The 20,351-nt window shown below is 41.0% G+C and overlaps 1 protein-coding gene across 1 annotated transcript; it reads right to left on the minus strand.

The window, feature by feature from the left end:
* Window positions 1-3,302: 3,302 nt before the first annotated feature.
* On the minus strand, window positions 3,303-18,500 carry slc6a17 (solute carrier family 6 member 17). The gene is made up of 11 exons (XM_008296277.1): window positions 18,200-18,500; window positions 13,588-13,745; window positions 11,697-11,823; window positions 10,111-10,292; window positions 9,309-9,419; window positions 8,169-8,410; window positions 7,855-8,047; window positions 5,982-6,174; window positions 5,727-5,886; window positions 3,977-4,139; window positions 3,303-3,665 (listed from the first exon to the last, which is right to left on the minus strand). Exons 1-11 carry the CDS (start codon window positions 18,498-18,500, stop codon window positions 3,303-3,305), a joined length of 2,193 nt encoding a protein of 730 aa, XP_008294499.1.
* Between the last annotated feature and the right edge of the window lie 1,851 nt (window positions 18,501-20,351).

Raw genomic sequence — 20,351 nt, forward strand, 5'->3', positions numbered from 1 at the left:
AGGCTGATAATCGCGGCCGATATTTGGCATTTTTTCCGATTGTCGACATCTGTAATTTTATTGACCAATTATTGATACATTAGCAGCCTCCTCTACTGTTTGCCATCATCCTGTGATGGCCTCAGAAATGCCTCTCAATCAGAGACCGCAAAAATTTAACAAGAAACACGAGCTGTTGCCACAAATCAGGAAATTAGCTCCTCTCCCTGTGGCAAATGCTACGCTAACGGCTAGCAGCTAATTTAGAAGGCAGCCACAAATCACCCTGAAAGAGAGTCTGTAAACAATAAATAATAATGCTTTAAAATATGGACTTTAGTAGGCAATAAAAGTGACAAGATTTTAAAAACTAAAGAACAGTAGACGTAACAGCAGGAGACAAACTGATCAATCTCAGTTGATCCCACATAATCAGAGAATATTCTAATTTAATTACTTCCATTTCTATTTTCCATTTTCAGTAACAATTACCCTCATAAATGTTAAATCACATGCTGTTAAAACATTACATTTAACATGTATCTGTTCCTAATATCAGTCATCAGCCTTTATTGATTACCAATAATCGGCATTGGCTCTAAAAAAATAACAAAAAACAAATGAAAAAACCTGTATCGGTCAACTACTACAAGAAACCAGTTAAACAACATACAAATCTATAAATACCAAGCAGAAAATAAACGATTTGCTGTAGATCTCTGGAAAATTCTACCATCGTACCACCAGCATCTACTGCACGAAACAATCTAGCACAACTACAGTAGTCACGTGATAACTCATTGTAGCCTGAAACCTGAGCTAAAGATGGAAGCACGTTGGAGGCTGCACGACCGCAAACAGTATGACCACAACATAGGGATGGCTCCGCGCTTACATTATGGAAAACCAGACATGAATTAGTAAAACCTACCCAGGCAGCGGTAGATTCAGATTTAGTGAAGCACTGGGGCTAAATTCAGCATATTAACACAGTTTCAACATCATAAGATGCCAGACGACGACCTTTTAAAATGCTAACATTTTCATCAAACGTGGTTATATATCTTCTATGAGAACATGATAAGAACCTTGAAGCTCTTGGCTTGTGATGCATTTGTGTCTTGTGCCTTTTAATGGACATTCATACCTATTTCTCTCATGAAGAAACCTAGCTGCCCCCTATTTTGCACTATTGCTGCGTATACGAGTGATTTGTAGTCTCTCTCTCTCTCTCTATATATATATATATATATATATATATATATAGAGAGAGAGATAGATATTTCTTTTCAAGCTTATTCTTAACAAACAACTCCAGGGTCTCTACCTAATTAAAGTGCTCAAGTAGACGAGATGAAACATTGGTCCAAACTCTACCTAGTAAACTCACTAAATAATCAACGATGACGACAACAACATTAAAAAAAAATGACAAAAGCATAAGGCAAAACGACAACACAGATGCTGTTCAGGCACCAAACAATGTGACTGACTGTGCTTCACACTACATCTGTTCAGTCTCAAGTATTGGTCTTGTCTCAGGGAGGGGCTACAGGACAGAGACTGTGTCCTCCGCTGGCCAGCAGAGACACCCAGTGGCGAAAACCAAATATTACCACTTATTCCACACATTTATATCACGGTACGTTTCCACATGATACCCCTAAACATACATTGTCATACAAGATTATACATTTAAAAAAAACAGAGGAAAAAAATAAAGGCTTTGTTTTCACACCTCGGTTCACGAAAAGACATCAAAGTGTAGTTTGTAGTGCTTATGGATTTATGTCTACATAGTGGTCACAATTGGAGGAATGTACAACAGTAAAACCTAAATATCATCCTCTCAGGGATGAGGTATGATTAATCCTCAGCATGTATGGCAGTGAACCTCTTATTCAATGCAACATCAGAGAGAGACACGCATGTAGGGCCTCGACGCGAAAATGTCTCGTCTCCGTCTGGCTGAACAAGCAGCTGTGCAGGTGGAGCAGACAAAGCGAGGTGTCTGCTCTCTTCTCCCTCCTTTACATCAGAAGAGGATTTGTATCTATGGCGCGTTGCCACGGCTTCCCCTGGGTAACGCGGCTCTATTTTTAAACCGGCAGGGTCACCGGCAGCTCTGGTTTTCGGTGGCAGACAACACCCCGACGCACATGCACATCTGCCGCGCGGAGACTTCCAAGCACAAGCCGCTCTGCTTGCTCCTGCTCGCGCATCGCCGCCGCTGCCCTTCTAAGGCATTCATAAAAATGGAAACGCCTGATTAAAATGATTGATTCAAATGGAAAAGCTTTGTCTAAGCCAGCTGCGACCGGAACAGCGCAGGGGACGTGGATGTGCGCAGTGCTGTTGGCAACAAGTGAAGGAGTTGTTTAAAAGAAAAAAGTGCTGCTCTGTGTTAAGGCTCAGAGATGCTCTAAACGATAGCAGGCGTCTGTGCTTCTGTGGAATGACGAGGCAAAAAAGCTGCCTCCCTTTTTGTTTTTGCAGTATTGCAGTGTATATGCGCGATTTTTTTACGGTGACATCTGAAACTATTGCACAACACATATGTACAGTATTCTACATCAGTGGGGAAACAGAGATAGAAGGAGATCCACAGCTTCATGAGGATCCTACTGTGACTGGTTATTATTGCTGATGCATGATAGGCACAGTAAACTTATATGATGTGCTTGGAACACTGCTTACACTACCACTTGTGACATACTTTTATGGTCGTATTTGCAATTGTATTCTAGATAAGAAATGTTCTCATACCGTGATATAGATCAGGATAAGATGAGTGAGTCTCCTTCCATCCCATCACCCACAAATAACAATCCTCTCCAACTGAATCAGAAGAAGCACAAACTGGTACAATGTGAAGCATTTTAGCATTGCACCCACGTCAACCTCAACCAGAGCGTATATTACCAAACAAATCCCAGATCTAAGCCCACAGCGGACCTCTCTACACTTCATCCGCCTCTTTGTTCCCGTCTGTCCCTCTCTCTCTCTCTGCCCCTGTAATGCCTCGACAGATGGGGGAAAAAAAGGTTGTCATATCAGTCGGGACTCACATTCCAGTGATCCCTTCATCCCAGCTGGGATTGACAGGCCATTTGCAGCACGGATCCTACGACACGTGAGAAGGGAACAACCACAGGTGAGGAGCGATGGAGCAGGAAAGAGGGGAATCGAGGGCTTTAGCTCTGGGGGTTAAGGTGTGATGAATGCTGCGAGTGAATTTTTCTCTCCCTCTTGACTTCCTCTCTCTCCCTCTCTTCAAGCAGGGCCAGGTCTTAATGGACGGGAAGATCAATGAGCTCAGTGGATCATAGCTCAGACTCAGGCGAGCCGATGTTCTGGTAGCCCGTCTTGGTGCTGGTGCCGTAGTTGGTGTTGGTCATCTCCTGGGTGCCGCCGGGGCCGAGGTAAGCGCGGTGGGCCGGCATGGGGGAGGGCGCCTCGCTGGGGTTCTTGCTGAGGATGAAGCGCTGCTCGTCCTGCTCCTCCAGGTTGGAGATGTCCTTCATCATGCCTTTGCGGTAGGAGACGGACAGCTTGTTGGAGCCGTCGGAGATCAAGTTGAAGTGGCGGGCGATGTAGACGAGGGGTAAAGGCAGCATGGCGACCACGATGAGGGCGTAGGCCATACCTAAAGCCCAGGGGGGGTAGCTCTGGAAACGCTCTGAGCCCTGAGAACAAAAGAGTTCAGGGGTAAGAGGATGGCGAAGAAGGCACAGATGTACGCAAAGAGGGGATAGGCGAGAAGAGGAATTGAGTAAAACTGCAAACAGGTGGATCAGAACCAAGTTTGAAAGGTCTGCTCACCTTTAAAACATGGTTGTGATTGATGACTGAATATTGATGCCAAGATGGTAAAACAGGAGTTTGCATTGAGCATTGAGCAAGTCAAGCATGTCTGATACTGCTTTCACTTTTTAAAATGTTTTTCTTTCTGAATCCTATAATCACACATAGCTAGGAGTATTAACTGAACACTGACCTCGGACTCCACCCAGGCGTTGTATCCTGCAGGACTGACGGCCATCTCGATGACAGTGGCCACGATGAGCACCACCAAGACAGCAGGCGACACGTATCTCCACATGTAGTAATAGAAGGAATACGGCCTGAAACCAAGCATGTCCTCCAGGTCCTGCATGAACCTGAGGGTAGGTAGCAGGGTAAGCACAAAGATAGAAAGAATTAAGTCTCCATAAACTATTTATAAACATCTCTATGCATATCATAGAAGGAAAACCAGAGTTGCGAAACAACAAAATCCAAGATGGCTGAATTCCATTTAGCTGTCATGCCACTGTGCATGTTGCCTCACCGACCCCTGAGACACAGAGGCGACGGCTGCATTGCGTTCCAGCTGCAACAAGGCCACAGGAGCTGATCTACATAATGTTTGGGATTCCACCAGATGCGCTGCAGCTCTTTACAGAAGCTGCTCTCCGCTCTCCTCCGCTATAAATACACTCCCAGCCTATTTTGCACTGATACTGAGTCAAACTGCACAGAGCAGATCGAGAGTCAGAAACCGGAACAGAATAGAGCATCTGGTAGCATCAGTTAACTATGTAGCGTACTAAACTACAAAAAAACCCACGAAGATTCAGAAAAAAATGGCCAAATTTAGCAAGTCAAAAACACTGGCTTTGCGAAGGATCAAACAAAACTGTGTCACGGTCACAGAAGTGCACCTAGTGGAACCCTCAGTGGAACACTTGAATGAAGCAGAGCCAGCATGAATGTTATTAGCAACACCTCTGATTTCTTACTACGGCGAGTGGAGAAGTGTGCAGTGAAATTGTCCAATTGGTTGTTGGTAACTGCTCCATAAAACAATATCTCTAAACACTTGTCTGGAAGAACATCATGGTCTCAGGGTTGTGTATACCAGAGCCAGTGTCTTTCTAATGGTGCTATTTAAACAACAGTAGATGTGCAGAATAATTTGTCTGCGCTGTTATTGTGGCGAAACTATGATTTACGTTTTGTAATATGCTTCATCTAATTTTTTCCTGTGTAAAACGGACATAATATTCTGGTTCGTGGTGAACTTTTCCTTTAGAATGAAGCCGTGATTGATATGTAAATTAGAAGACCTATTCAACAGTGAGTTCTTTTTTGAAGAGTTCTCTGTCTCAGTTCTGGGTTTTGTTTATTTCCTGTTTTCTTTTGCCATATTCTGTCCTTGTGCATCGTTTGTTGTTTTACTTCCTCCCTTTGTCTCTTTTCCCCTCCTTTTTTGATTGTCCTGATAGTCCTGCCTCTGACTTCTATCTCTGCCATTTTGTCCTGTTTAGTCTTATGTTATCCACCCTAAGATTAATCTGCCTGATTGCAACATGATTCTCCATGTCTAACTTGTCTCGGTCTAGTTTTTGTATTCCCTTTTACCTGACTGATTTGCTCCTTTTGCTCCATGTGCTCACCTGGTTAGTATTTTTTGAACATTCTTACATTTCTAGTTGTTTGGATACTGTTGTTTTGGATCAGTTCTTTGCTTATCCCTTGGACTCCTGGACATTCAGCCATCTTCTGTTTGCTCCCTTGCCTTTGTTCACTCTGTTCAGCTTTGATTAATGTTTCTTTTGTTACTTTCACCTGCCTGCCTGTGGCATTTGGGTAATGTTTCTGAATTCCCCAGTGACAGCTCTCCGTACAAATCAGACTGACCAAACAGACAAACATGTCCCGAGAACTCATTATGTGGCTTCATTATAGATATCCAGTCATTTTACCTCTTCGTGCCATAGATCCAGGCCACAGAGACGTTCTCCAGGATCACCACCACAGTGAGAGGTAAACCAGCGGAGTAGTCGTCAAACATGGTGACAAAGTAGTTCCCTGAACGTTGCACAAACAGTAGGCCTAACAGGAAGGCTATGACACAGCAAGCCACTGAGAGGGAGGAGAAGAAGAAGAAATATCTGTTCAGAATCAGAAAGATGCAGCAGGTACAAGATACAACCTGGATAACCAGAATCAAGACTTACCACACAGGATCTCTTTACGGATCTTGAAAGCGTCCAGTATGGGAGTGGTGATGCCGGTCATGGTGCCGATCATGCTGCCCAATCCCAGGTTGATCAGCATGAAGAAGAACATGACGGACCAGAAGGGGCTGGCGGGGAAGTGGGTCATGGCCTCCGTAAAGGCGATGAACGCCAAGCCAGTGCCCTGAACCGCCTGAAGGATGGAAGGAAGTCTGTCAAAGGTGGCTAATGGTGACTAATGAGCTGGAAATGAATGATACTTATATAAGAAATCACCCACTTAACATCCATTTCCAGGTTCATTAATTATAGGGCAGCCACGGATGTGATGAGCTCAAACAGACTTTAGATAGTAGATTGCACTTAATGTTTAAGCATCCTTAACACAACAGATAAAAATCAAAGCTTAAAAGACAGGCTGTAGCTTCTGGGATGAATCCAACAAGCTTATTTTCAGCCTCACATTGCTGTGGAAATCATTTGCAAAAGATCGAGCGACTGGACTTGTTCCAGACAATGAGGAATGATTTAAAACAGTGATCTCCCCGCTGGAGGTCAGGACCCCTGCTACTTAGATAAATGTAAGGGGTAAGTTATTTGACAGGAGAGGAAGATTATTCAAATAAAACAAGAAAAAGTTATTCACTGAGCTTGCAGACTTGTGCAGCTTGTTAATGGGTTACAAAAAGACACTGGTTTGATGAAAGAGAGAGATGAATGAATTGGATTTGGGAGCCACTGTTTGAAGGGTAATATTGAAAAAGCATCAATAGGTGTGTTTTTTGTTTGTTTTTGTTTTAAATTTAGATCAGGGCCCAACCAATCTCCTGCATAGTAATTTTAACAGTCCCACATTGTGCCCCTTTACAGAAAATTAACAGACGTCTCATATGTCCCCAAAACATCTTTTAATTTTCAGTTCAAATACTGTAAACATGGTTTATTTTAACATGACTGCATAACTTCTGGTTTTAGCTCTGATCAAAGCCAACAGTAATGTTGGCCACATTAGTTGCACAACATGCCAACACTTAGGATTTTTCCTATTGTTGTGGTAACAATGCCATGAAGAATAAAAAGTAATCCACTGGATCTTCAGTTCCTCAGATGTGCGGAGTGATTTAAGAGTTCTGTGTTCAATTTTGCAGCCAACAGCAGAACATTTGATGTATTTTGCCTGTAACTTAAACATTTTAGAGTTATAGCAGAAGGTGCTCTATAAAGTATGATGAATTTTCATCATACGGGACATTTCATTTATATGATGACCCACACAAAACACATTAAATGCCCATAAAGCCTCGAAAGACCACAATCAGCAAAATGAAACTGAACTATCTGCGGTACTATGACCATGACAGTTAAAAACCTATAGAAACCTCAAACTTATCTTGGTTGGAAGCTTGATCACAATTCAGAATCATCTCATGGTGAATACATACACATTTAAAATGATGGATTCTTCTGTAACGATGGTTTCACCTCCAATTTGTCACATTTCACATAGTATGGCTACTTCTCAGATTACCTAGACATAAATAACTTCCTGAAATCAAAACGATTAATCATAAACAGCTGAAACCAGAAGTTCTGACTTTGAAGAAAGTAATAAATAAATCTAAAAAAAAAAAAAAAAAAAAGATCTTTCTCATTATTGTGACATTTAGAAAACAGAAATTATTTTGGTAATCCTAACTGACCTAAAACAGGAAAAGTTTAGACTGATTTAATGTCAGACAGTGAGAAAAAAAAAGTTATATGTCTTCTTATGAAGTGTATTTTAGCTTCTGGTTTCAACTGTATTTATTTGTGTGTGTGTGTGTATATATATAACTGTATTCTCATTTCAGTGTTTGAAGTTTCTCCCACTGACCTTATTGAGTTCATCCTCCAGGACACAAGCATCGAGGCCCATTTGGCCGAAGCTGTCTTCCTTTACCGTCTTTATGACTCCGTACATTTCTGCATAGTCCTGGGCTGACAGGTGGGAGAAGTTGATATGAGGAGGGATGAGCTCTCTGCTCAGCACACCTGTGTTCAGGAAACCCAGGATCTTCTCTGCATTCCTGCGTATGGACAGTTGGAGATGTGGAGAAGAGGGACACATTAGTGAGGAAAGACAACCATGAAAACAAAAGCTAATACGAGACTGATCACATAGCATTTGCTTCAGCATGGCACACTCACTCGACGACACACTTCTCGTTCATGACATTCGCCTTGAACCCCAGAACGGCAAACACCACCAAAGTGGCCAAGATGGACGTCACAAAGTTGATGATGGAAACCAGCGCTGCATCGAAGTGACAGTTATTGTCTCGCTTGTTGTAGCTGGAGAAAGCGATGACGCCTCCGAAGCCGAGACCCAGAGCGAAGAAGACCTGCGTGGCTGCTTCTCGCCACACCTGCGGCTCCAACATCTTCTCCAGCTGCAGAGGAGACAAAATAAGTCATTAATAATGTTACTGGTTCTCTTAAAAAGATCCTGAACATTAATATTCTATATAGACTCCCTTAATGTATTTTTTTTTTTTGTTAATCAGCAAATAAGGTGTTTGGGGAGTTTTTAAGAAATAAAAAAAAGCAAACCTTAGCTGGCCATGCTACATAGGTTTGTAATAACAAACCCATTTAAGTAAGAGAGAACTTAAAAACGTCTACAGACAGTTTATCTGATGTGTTTTTATCTCTGAAATAAGGCATCTTTTAATTGAAATAATTCATCAGTAACAGCGAAAGTCACACATTTGCTGTTGTTGCAACGTCATCTGCCGTGAGATGAAACCTCAGCTTTCACACGACCTGAGGCCAACATGTAATTTTAGACAAAATGCACTAAATCCACACAACTTGTAATTTACTACCCTCCTCTGATATTTAATGGCAGTAGTAACACAGCAACAAAATTTTGCAAATTTGCATGATCATGCAGGGAAAATAATTGGAATTTTTTTCCTCAATAATCAGTCAGGCTGTTGTGATCACACACATTCACCACTAGAGGGAGACATCAACTTAGCTCATAACACAATGTGGATATTAATGACATTTTTGCTATGAGTGGAGCTGAAATCATCACCAACTCATGGATAAACAGCCTGCAAAGATAAAGTGTCACTTACAGTGTCAGGAGCACTGTGATGGGAGTGATTTGAAGACGTTCCCTGCAGCCCACTGCAATCATATTTTATACAACTGCAGCAAACTACTATTTTTACTTTGATAATGTCTCCCAATCCCACCGAGGCAGAAGATGCAATCTGTTCTACACTTTCTCCTTCCATCACTTTATTTGATTGGAAGAAAATCACCACGATTTTCGCTCACCTTTGGGGTGAACATGTGAGCGATGCCGTCCACCGCCCCCTTCATCATCAAGCCTCGTACCAGGAAGCAGAAAAGCACCACATACGGGAATAGAGAGCTGAAGTACATCACCTATGGGAGAGAGACAGTGTTGCCATGGACACGCTTTTCCAAGACCTCACACATGCAGGAAGAAGTGCAACAAAACACACTTACAAATACACACACACGCGAAGAATCAGTCCCAAAACTGCTTTGTGTTTGCTTGGCACCGAATTTGTGAAATCCTACCAAATGTGGAGTCCTTGAAGTCAAAAAAATCCCTCCTACAGCATTCAGGGAATCGTTGCAGCACTGACTGTGACAATTGGATTGCTAAGGTTAGTGTTTAAAAAACTGTGTCAGGCCTTGGCGATCAGCTCTGTTGTGTGTTTTCCTATTGAGACTGTAGGCTGTGGTACATGAGTCACTCTCTGGATCGAGATGACAGGATGTTGTTACAGTTGTTGCCAAACTGAGAATTTTCCATCTGCATCCTGAACCAGTTTATACTTGGTTCAGTTTAAGCTTATTAATGTTGCATGACTCTCTCTTCCATAATATAGATGAGATTCAAAAATAGGCAAGAGGCAACGAGAGGCTTAGCATCTTACCTTTGTCTGGAAAGCAAAGTGAATAAAACACCCACTGATAAGGATGAATGGTTGATTAAAAACTGACATTTAATTTCATTTTGCTAAGATGATTTCTTGCCTTCATACTGACTCTGTATTGTGTGGGATTAAATGCAGACTGTTAAACTCGATCATTGGCTGCCTCGTACCTTCCCAGAGGACTGGATGCCCTTGATGACTGCCAGGCAGACCATGATCCAAGCCACCAGCAGGGACAGAGTCATCTTCCAGTTCAGACCGCCAGTGTCGTCGATGCTGCTGGTGATGTTCAGAGTCTGCCGGTACCAGAAGTAGGTGGTCGCTGAGCTCTTCTCACACTCTGGCTCCACAACTGCAACAACAAGGGAGAAAGTGAAGGAAAAGGCACGAACAGTGTTTTGACAGCGGAGTCTGCACAAATACAACATATATGGATGTTTAATTTACTTGCATTACAGGAAACTTATGTTTCTTGACTTCTTTCTGTCAGATAAATGCAGTTGCAAATATCCAGTGATGCATTATTACCAATTATAATGTTACTGCTAATGCATTCATATATAAACAGTGTTTTAATGTTGTTCTCAGTCAATAAGGAAAACATTAAACTATGTACACTCTGACATTATACCAATGCCTCATGTTTTAATCATACAATGCAGAAACGGTACACATTTCAGAGTCAGATATTGCTGGTTTTGCAAACTGCAGTAAGAAATATTAACTAAAATGGCCTGCAATCATATGTCCATGTACTGACACTTATTTCTTTAAAACACTTCTAATTAGTTTATTTGTATTTGAGAAGAGTTTACATTTTCTCACGTCATGGGAAAACATTTTCCCACTCTTTAGTATCACTAATTGACAAAAAGGACATGTTAATCAGGAAGTCTGGTAGCCTAATGGTTAAGGCACATGCCACATGACTGTAATGTCATATAAATAATTAGTCAACTGACATTACTGTTTGATAATTGCAAAAATGTTGCTTCTCAGAAATGTGCTTCATGATTTTCTGAAACTTTTTAGACAGAATGATTAATTTAGAAAATAATCAGCAGATGAATCGATTATGAAAGTAATCATTAGTTGCAGTCATTAAATAGACAGTACATGTTTCATAATCATGCATGAGCAGAGTACTGGAGTAAAAGCACTTAGTTACTGCACTCTCCACCTCTGCAGAGAGCTCAGCTAAATCCTATTGGAGGCTCTGCAGCATCTCCACTGAATGTATAATCATGACCAGAGTCAACATCCTGCCCTCTCACACTAATGAAAGTTGATGCCCTTTTCTCTGCCAGAACCTGCTTGTGTCTCCACCACAGGCTACCAGCTGCCAGCTGATCGAGGTACTGACGCTGTCGGCCAGGTCAAACCATCTGACAGCCCTCGCCAACAGAGCTGCCTCGTAGCATGAGATGCAGGGCAGCTCTCAGCCATAGAGGCAGCACAAACGCCCCTCTGTTACATGCCTGCAGAGACGCTGCTGCTGGACTGCAGAGAATCTGTGAGGCTTCAATGCAAAGACGCGTTCTGCAGCTTTAAGCATCGCCCTGCGTAATGCCTTTATGTCTGCATCTGCTGAGAGCCTTTGCTGAATATGGAGCTGTGGTGCAGGAATTTGCAGTATTCATTTTTCTCCACATGATGTCGAAGGCCTTATACTAAATAAACAACATCGTATGGATACTTGTTTTTTTGCTCTGTTATACCCTGTGCTGTTGTTCAGTACATTGTGTTGTGGACTCACTGGCTTGGGTTCCATTTCTCTGGATGGGGCACTCAGCCCAAGGCAGCGGATACTGAAAGGACTGGAAGAAATAGAAGATGCTCCAGCCGATAATCACGTTATAATAGAGCCCCACGAAACCGCAAACCTGAAGAGAAACGAGAGAGAACAGCAAGACTCACCACTGCTGAAAGACAATCATGCAAATAAACAAACAGCACTGGGGACAAACAGCATGCAATGTGTTGAGCTGAACGCATATTCTTGAGTCACGTCGCAGACACTGAGCACACAGCTTAAGTCGAGTACATATGAATTATTGAGCTGTTTGCTCTCAGCAGCCAAGGCTGGGGTCCTCTATGAGGAGTATTTATAGCTGCTGAATCCACCTCTGCCATATCCGAGCTGCCACACGCCTCACTGCCCCAGGCCCGGCCTCTCCATCCCCTCTTTTGCACTAGATTGATGAAATCACTGTGGCGATGACTGACAAAACAGAAAGGCAGATGCAGTGGATCACTGAGTGACAGACTCAGCTGCTGACTGACTGTTTTAAGCTGGTGATGCTGATGGGATGGGGACAAGATGGGTCAGTACTCCTGCTGATGATGGGGACAGATTACGACAGTGATCAGCGCTGGTCTTTGTATGTCGCTGGCTTTAAAGCAACAGCAGGGAGTAATGTGAGCAGGCAGAGGGAGTCCAGCAGAGTGAATTATACAGAACGCTGGTTTTCTTTGAACCTCACATGTTTAACTCTGAACTGAGAATTTATTGTGAGTGAAATGTGACAACAACAGTCCTATAAAACGGTGCCAAACACACATTCAAAGGCTGCTATCATCACGATCCAAAATAAATGCAGTCCTACAACACTCTATGCAGTGTAATAAACTGCTACCCCTGCCTTTATTAATTGGAAACTTATAAATTATTTATGGAGCAGTGATAAACCAGTTAAAAGACAACATGTGCCGGCAGTTTGTGAACCCATAAATGGAGCCTTTGGTTAAAGTGCATCTTCTGTAACTTATTGTTTTACAATCCTGATGATTTACTGTGAGGTAGAAAAAATATGTCACAGGTTTTTCCACTAATAATAAGACATCAAAATGTTAGTAGATCCTAAATAAATCAAGGTAGGTAGTGAGAGATGACGGTGTGTTTTTTTTCCCCAAAACAATCTTAATCCATGTTAATTAAAATGGAAAGATTTCATGGTAAAAATAAATAAATAAATAAAAGATAAAAACTCAAAGACGAATCATAATCAGATTGCATTGTCTCAAAACTATCAAGAATTGCAGATGACTTTGAGAATGTAAAGAAAACTATTTTGGAGCTACTTTTTTAATCCTACAGAGGTTTGAGAGTTTGATAATTGATTATAATGTCTGTGGGTCCACCACACACTGAAACTGAAACCACTATAAACTAAATTACCAATAACTACCATGAAATATCATACAGTCATTCATTATTTCTGCACAATGTATCATAACAACTACTCTTATTTTTCTTTTACTGCCACAATCAAAAGACCATTTGTAGTTTTATTTGAAATGTTTTAACAATTATTAGATAGATTACTGTATAATTGGTCACCAGAAGATGAACTTGTGCTTTCAGTTTCTCCTTAGTGTGGTTTCAGACCAAATATCTCAGAAACTAACATTTCCATCATCCTCTGTTGTATTTTGTGTTAATTTGCAAGTGAACAGAATACACCAACACAGTAAATTATGTAACAGTTAAAATATGTTACGCATTACTCCTTACAGATCCACCAACGTGGCTGTAGACAAACAGCGACAGTTATTCAATAAAACAAAAGTGACAGCATGTAGCCTCATATAATTATGTAATATTGTAAAGTGGGATGAAGATTATGTTAATGATGCGAGACACTCACCATGAGGCTGGAGACCCCGATGCCTCCCAGCTGAGGGTAAACGTAGTTCCACACCCCGATGCTGCCACGCCTGATCCTCTGACCCACCGCCAGCTCCAGGAAGAACAGGGGGATGCCGATGAGGAGGAGGAGGATGAAGTAGGGCACCAGGTACGCACCTGAGATGGAGAAAGGGCAGTTGGGAGAAGAATTAAAGCAGATTCTACTTGTATTTGAACGATTTGTTTGCTCTGGGTTTGAAATCTTCGTGTGGTGAAGGACAACAGCTCATTGTAAAGCAGCACACTGAGGTTCTATTTTTGGAATCTATTCTCTTTATCTTCTACCGCTTTGATTTCACTGTTTCCACTCCCTCGCTCTCTTTTTTCCCCTCTCACGCTTTCTTTTGACCTGTTCTCCATGCTTTTTTTTTTTTTGACTTCCATTCATCATTTTGTCACATATTCCCCTCTATCTTTTCACAGAAGGGACAGGGGGAGCAGAGCAGCAGGCGCTAACAGGCAACAAGTCACGTCCAGTCCTGCTTACGTCAAGAAACGAAGGGGCTCCATGGTGACAAAAGCATCCAAAGCCAGAGAGGACGCGTCAGAAAAGCCAGAAATTGCAGCCTGTTTTCCAGACAAAAAAAACCCAAATGACTCTGACGTTTGACTCGATCAAAAATTGTGATAACATCGTGAGTGGCTATTAGAGGCAGGAGCAGACAAAGGAAACAAAGAGGAACACAGTGTTACGTTACATCTGGACCGTCAGAGGCAGCCGTAGTTGTTTTCAGGTCTATTTTCACTGATTTTTGATGTCTATTTTGAGCAGCAGAGACACCGAACAGAGACAAGCACAATGTGTGAGTCAGGAGAGAAACTGTCCAGGTAGCTGCTTCTCTTATTGTTTTTCTTCAGTCAAACTAGTGGAGAATACATACATGAACTACACCTGGACAGATCACCTTGTAGTTCAATTTGTGAATAACAAGAGGAGAAATAATCCTTATTATATTCATGATTAATTTTTTTCTCTATATAAAAAACAAAATACATTAAAACTGAGGAAACTTCACATGTAAGGACGTGGATCCTTAGAGTTGACAAGAGGCAATTGACAGAATAGTAACTATGGCTTAATTAAGACCCTTTGAAAAGGGAGAAAATGTGTGTGGCAGTCTGAATTTACCAGTTTGAGGAAAGATAATGTGTATTAGGATTGTGTACGTTCTATCTGACAGAACATCAGTGTGACGAGCATTATTATATTTTAAATTTTTCTGATATTGATTACGAGAGAAACAGTTTGGTAATATTCAGTTTAGAAAAATATTGAAGACAACACAACAATTTTGCCATGTTTGTCAAACTACAATTTAACTTGAAAAAAAGAAAAAGAAAAAAGAAATAAAAACCTGGTTTAAAAAAAAAAACAAACGTCAAGAAAAAAGAAAATCTGGCAGCAAGGGCACCAGAATAACATATTTTAAAACACAGTGGGACACTGTCAAGTTCAAAAACTGTTGAAATAAAACTGAAAGATAAATCTGTCAAATACCTGTAAAATAGGGATATTTTTAGCAGATTCAAAGTAACTTTATGGTCATACATTGTAAAAGGAGGAATTACTATTTAAGAAAATACAATTTTTTGATGTGGACATTTGGTACAGTGTTGGCCTGTTTTGTTATTACAGTCAACATGTAAATTATTACGGTTCTTTTTTGTTATCTTATGATTATTATCTTGTGATGGAGGTTTATCTGTCATTTAACAATACAGGGGAAGATCTGTAAAATGACAGAATGACTTACCATTTTCTAATCCTTAATATACTTTTTAAAAAAATAAAATAACACCAAACATCTGTAAAATAATGTTGTTTTGTTAAAATTTAAATACAGTGAAAAATAATAATAAAAAAATACAGTCAAACACTGTAGAAGAAGGAATTATTATTTATAAAATTACAGATTTTTGATGTGAATGTTATTTACAGTTTCTGTGATTTTGCTAGTTATTATTTATAATTTCATGAAACAGGGAAAACCTCTAAAATATCAAACAACAGTTCAAAAAATTGCAGTTAAACACAGTTCTCAAAACATGTTTTACAGCATACTTAATATCTACTAGAACGTGCTTCTTTGTTAATATGCAACAACTCATTTATGTACTCATTATTTTCTTTCTGTTGTGTTGCATTTGTTCAATGCAAAGCAATAAATGCTGCTGGTCACTTACTTTCTCTGAGGAAGATAATCTTTTGGTTTGTAATAATGAGTAGTTCATCTGTATGCTATTTGTTTGGTCCAGCAATGTGCTTAGAGTAAATTGATCGGTAGTTTCGTAAAGATAAATAAAGCTACAAGCTGTTCTAGTCATGGTTGCTTCATAATTTTGACGACTGGCTAATTTGCTTTTCTGGACACACAGGTTTCAAAGTAGACACAATCACGATCATAGAAATTAACTGTGTTAATTAGTTATTTGTAAGACAGAATAATGTTGTTGGTGAGCTATGTAGCCCTGGCATTTATCTTTATATCGAAACAGTATAAAATAAGCATTACCTTCACTAGAAACACTGCACAGGGACAGTTTGTCCATATCTCTTGGACAAGCCCAGACAAGACAATGCAGCAGCTCCCACTGAGCCAAGATTCAGCAGTTTATGAACACTCATTACTGCGCACACTTATATTCTCACACTCTGATTAAAGTGTGTGAATACATACATATTCAGCTTCGCTATCACGCATTTCAAATACCCTCTTTAAACACACCACCCACACAAGGTACCAACACAGTCTGTCTGTAATGTCTGTAATCAGTATTTACTCTTCCTCTTGCTCCGTCCTAGTCATCGCCACTGCCCTCTCATCTCATCACAATACCAGGAAATCATAATACCATGAAGATAAGACTAGGGGATCTGCAGGAAAAGCAAATAAATGTTCAACTGGAGGATCTCCCAGCATCATATCAGGCCTCTTGTGCATCTTTGTGAACAGAAATGACCTTGTCTTGCAGCTGCTGACAGCACCAGTTGTCCAAATCTAAAAAACGTTGACATTACTGCCCCTCTGACTTGCGAAGAGCAGCCTGGTTGGTGCCGAGACAAAAAACACCGTCTTAAGTTGTACTTACTGATTTTATCAGATATGACACGAGTGACCGTAACAACTATCGACCTACATTCAGGCTGTCTTGTCTGTCCCAAACCCTCGAATCAAAAGTCAGCCCACAACTGCATGGCTTCCTGGAGGATAGCATCGTCCTTCAGCCGCAGCAGTCAGACTGTAGATCTGCTCATTGCACAAATTGCTGCTGCAAATGCTGCTGTGGATCACTTGATGAAAAGCCACATTGTGTTGCGCTGGCTCAGATCATATCTGTCTGAAAGCTAAAAATCTTGCGTTCAAATCCAATTCAAAGTCCACTGATATTTACTCTGCACATAAATAATGTTTACTTCCCAGTTCAGCCCTGAAATGTCATATTTTACGCAGATGACACTTTCTTGTGTATTCACAGGCTGACCAAAAACCAGGTTATCTCCTCATTACAAGCAGCTATTGATGACCTGCAAATCTTACTGTTTAATGTAGAATTTGTTCTAAACTTCATAATGACAAAATGTGTGCAGTGCTGATGTTCTAGCATCATAAATACTTAGTGAAACAGCAGATTATCCTACAAAACTGGAGCCGAACATCTTGAAATTTAAACTGCTCAAAAGAAAAGCTTAAAAACAAAAGATTCAAACTGGATTATCGCACCAAAAAGCAGCTCATCTCACTGTCCCAAAACAACCAAACAGAAAACTCCCTGCACAATGTAACCCACCATTCTATCTACACTAGATTAAGATAAACACTGAAGAGCCACAACATTAAAACCACTTACAGGCAACATGAACAACCTTGATCACCTCATTACAATTCAACATTCTGCAAGGACTTTAGGTTCTTGAATTCATTTGGATGATACTTTGACTTTTACACAGGACAGGTGGACTTGTACAGTATGTGGCAGGTAGTTATAGTGTTGTGGCTGATGGGTGTTCTGTGTTCTCATGCTGCTGCCACTACTCTGACACCACCTTGCAATCTACGTTGCTAAAATACTGAACAACTGTCTGTGAATTCTGACCCAATCTCAAAGTCCCTTGTACAAACTGGTGAACTGGTTTCCAGAACTACACACTAATCACCAATTGTGAACATTTCCACTCAAATCACATGTGAACAAATAGTTGCCAGATGCACACGGTATCCTGGACTAGACTGTGGGGTAGCAAACAAACCCCATGTTCAAACAAAAGGATCAAACCAAAAGTACTAAATGTCATTAAGCTAACCACTGTCATCTGGCCGATCATGAGGAGCATTTTACAGAACAGCTTTTAAAAAAAATAATCCCATTAACAGCCTTGACTCAGAACAGCATTTCTCAATGTGAACATTACTCAGCACCCTGGACACGCTCTCGATGGGAGGCCCAATTAGGAGCTGACATCCGAATCCAGGAAGTGTTACCACACTTTACACACTGGTCTACGCAAGACTTTCAGCTTTTTCTCACCCAAGAACACACTGAACTGCTAAAGTCAGCCAAATTCCACCTACCTCCACCGTTTTTCTGGCACAGGTAAGGAAACCTCCAGACATTTCCAAGACCGACAGAGAAGCCCACCTGGGCCAGGATGTACTCCAGCTTGTTGTTCCACGCTGGCCGGCCGTCCTCAGCGTCTGGGTCAGGGGAAGGCAGCAGGGCCCTCCCAGGAGCAGTGGATCCTGGACTCAGACCCATACTCATCTGGCTGCTCTTATAGTCCATGGGGTGCTCCAGAGACAGCAGGTCAGCCACCGACTCGGTGACCGGCTCATTGCTGTGCTCCCGCTGGGTCACCTTGGTGTTCTTTGGCATGGCGGCGAGACAGGAGCTCCCTCAGAGGAGAAGAGGGTCGAAGCACGGAGAGGAGAGCCTGATTGGAAAGAGAAAACCTTGAAGGTGCCAGGGAAGGAAGTTTGTGCTTTTCTTAAATCTGTGAAGAGAAAGAAACAGAACCTGTAGTTGATCAGGAAAAACACTTCAAAAATCCTTTTTTTTCTGTAATTGCTTTCCATTGTAAAAATGTGGTAATCTCTATTTTAGGAAGCTAACGAAATTGGAAACTTCACACTAAATGACAGAATTTTCAAGCAGACCGATGACTATGATCCAAAAATGGTTTTAAAAGTCTTAAAGAATTAAAAGGATTCTATCTTTTTTGATCATCATGATGATCTACTCAAAATGCCAACAACTCTCTGGTTGCAGCTGCTCCATTGTTGGACTTCTCAGTCTTCTAGGGAATTAAATCGAATCTATTTCCCTTTTATTTTAAATTCATCAATTAATCTAAAAGAAATCATTCATCAACTGCAGGCCTTTATAGCATCACAGGGAAACTGCCAGGAACCAGACTTGTGGAAAGTGACTTTGACCATTTTGCTTCAGCTAATTAACTAGAACCCAAAGTAGGAAAAACAGCAGCACTTTAGAGCCAAAAGGTATTTGAGTAATCCACTTCATTACAGTGAATGAGATACACACATTGAATTACAATCCATTTCACAGCAGAGCCCATTATCCTAAAGTTAAGTCATGTGAATAGCATGAACAGCAGCCTGCCTGTGTGACTACTGGTCTCTGGAGAGCACAGTGCAGTAAAACTGAAGCCTCCGAGCACAGATTTCATCAGTTATTAGTGTCTTTTTTTCTTATCACGCACACATCGGCTTCAACATCTTGTCCACAAGTTGTTTTAACATTTTTTCCTGCTTTGATGAAGGAGCTCAATGCTGCCGTACTCCTGAATTAACTGTTTTTTTTTCCCCAAAAGAGAAAACCTGCCTGGTTTCCTGGTATGTGTTAACTTTTCAGAGGCCAGAAATCCACTAATAACTACACAATCCTGTGTGTTATGCCTCCCTCGAGGGGGAACTGGTGCAGATCACAATGCAGGATAAGAGCTGGTGTATCCAGAAGGTCTGATTCTCCTGCATAAATTAGGATTTTACAGTTATTAAATGAATAAACAAGTCCTCAAGCGATTTAGCGCTGCATTTTTCTGATGAAACACTGTCAGACTTGCAATGGACAGCTTAAAACAAAACAATACAATTCTTGCAGTACAAGCAGAGATTTTTTTTTTCTTTTTGTCTTTTCTTCTTTGCCTGGCTCCTGCATGAACCACAATGCAAGTCAACCGCTGACAGTCTGGTCAGAGACTCAGGAAATCAATCACAGTGGTTAAAATCTCCCGTAGAGATGATGCAAGAGCTTTTGTGTGCGACACCACTTGAGAAAACCAGAAACCATCAATAGTCAGGTTTTGCACAGAATCAACAAAATGTTTCACAAAACTTTTTCTGCACATGCAATTGTACTTTCCAAGACATGTAAACACTGGTGAGTAAAACGGCCGTTGTTTGCCTTTAAATTTAGGCAAAATAGCATCGCTGCTCTTTTATGATTTTAGCAGAGGTGGTGTTTGTTTCAGTGGTCCGCCTCTGCAATAGAACGCAGTGGGAAACCCAGTAAACACTGCAGATGTAGCTCTTTAAAAGGAACATTTTAATTTGTAGCTGCAAGCATGAAAATTCAAACTGACAAGATGTATGATCCTCACATACTGGTGCTTGAAAATGATATGAAAACTCTGAGAGAAAGTTAGCATTTGCTGTACATGAACTAATTACCTAAAGGTCAGCTGAACAAGGAATGATGCAGACA

Source organism: Stegastes partitus, unplaced genomic scaffold, assembly GCF_000690725.1.
Source record: "Stegastes partitus isolate 25-593 unplaced genomic scaffold, Stegastes_partitus-1.0.2 Scaffold24, whole genome shotgun sequence".
In the NCBI taxonomy this organism is placed as follows: domain Eukaryota; kingdom Metazoa; phylum Chordata; class Actinopteri; family Pomacentridae; genus Stegastes; species Stegastes partitus.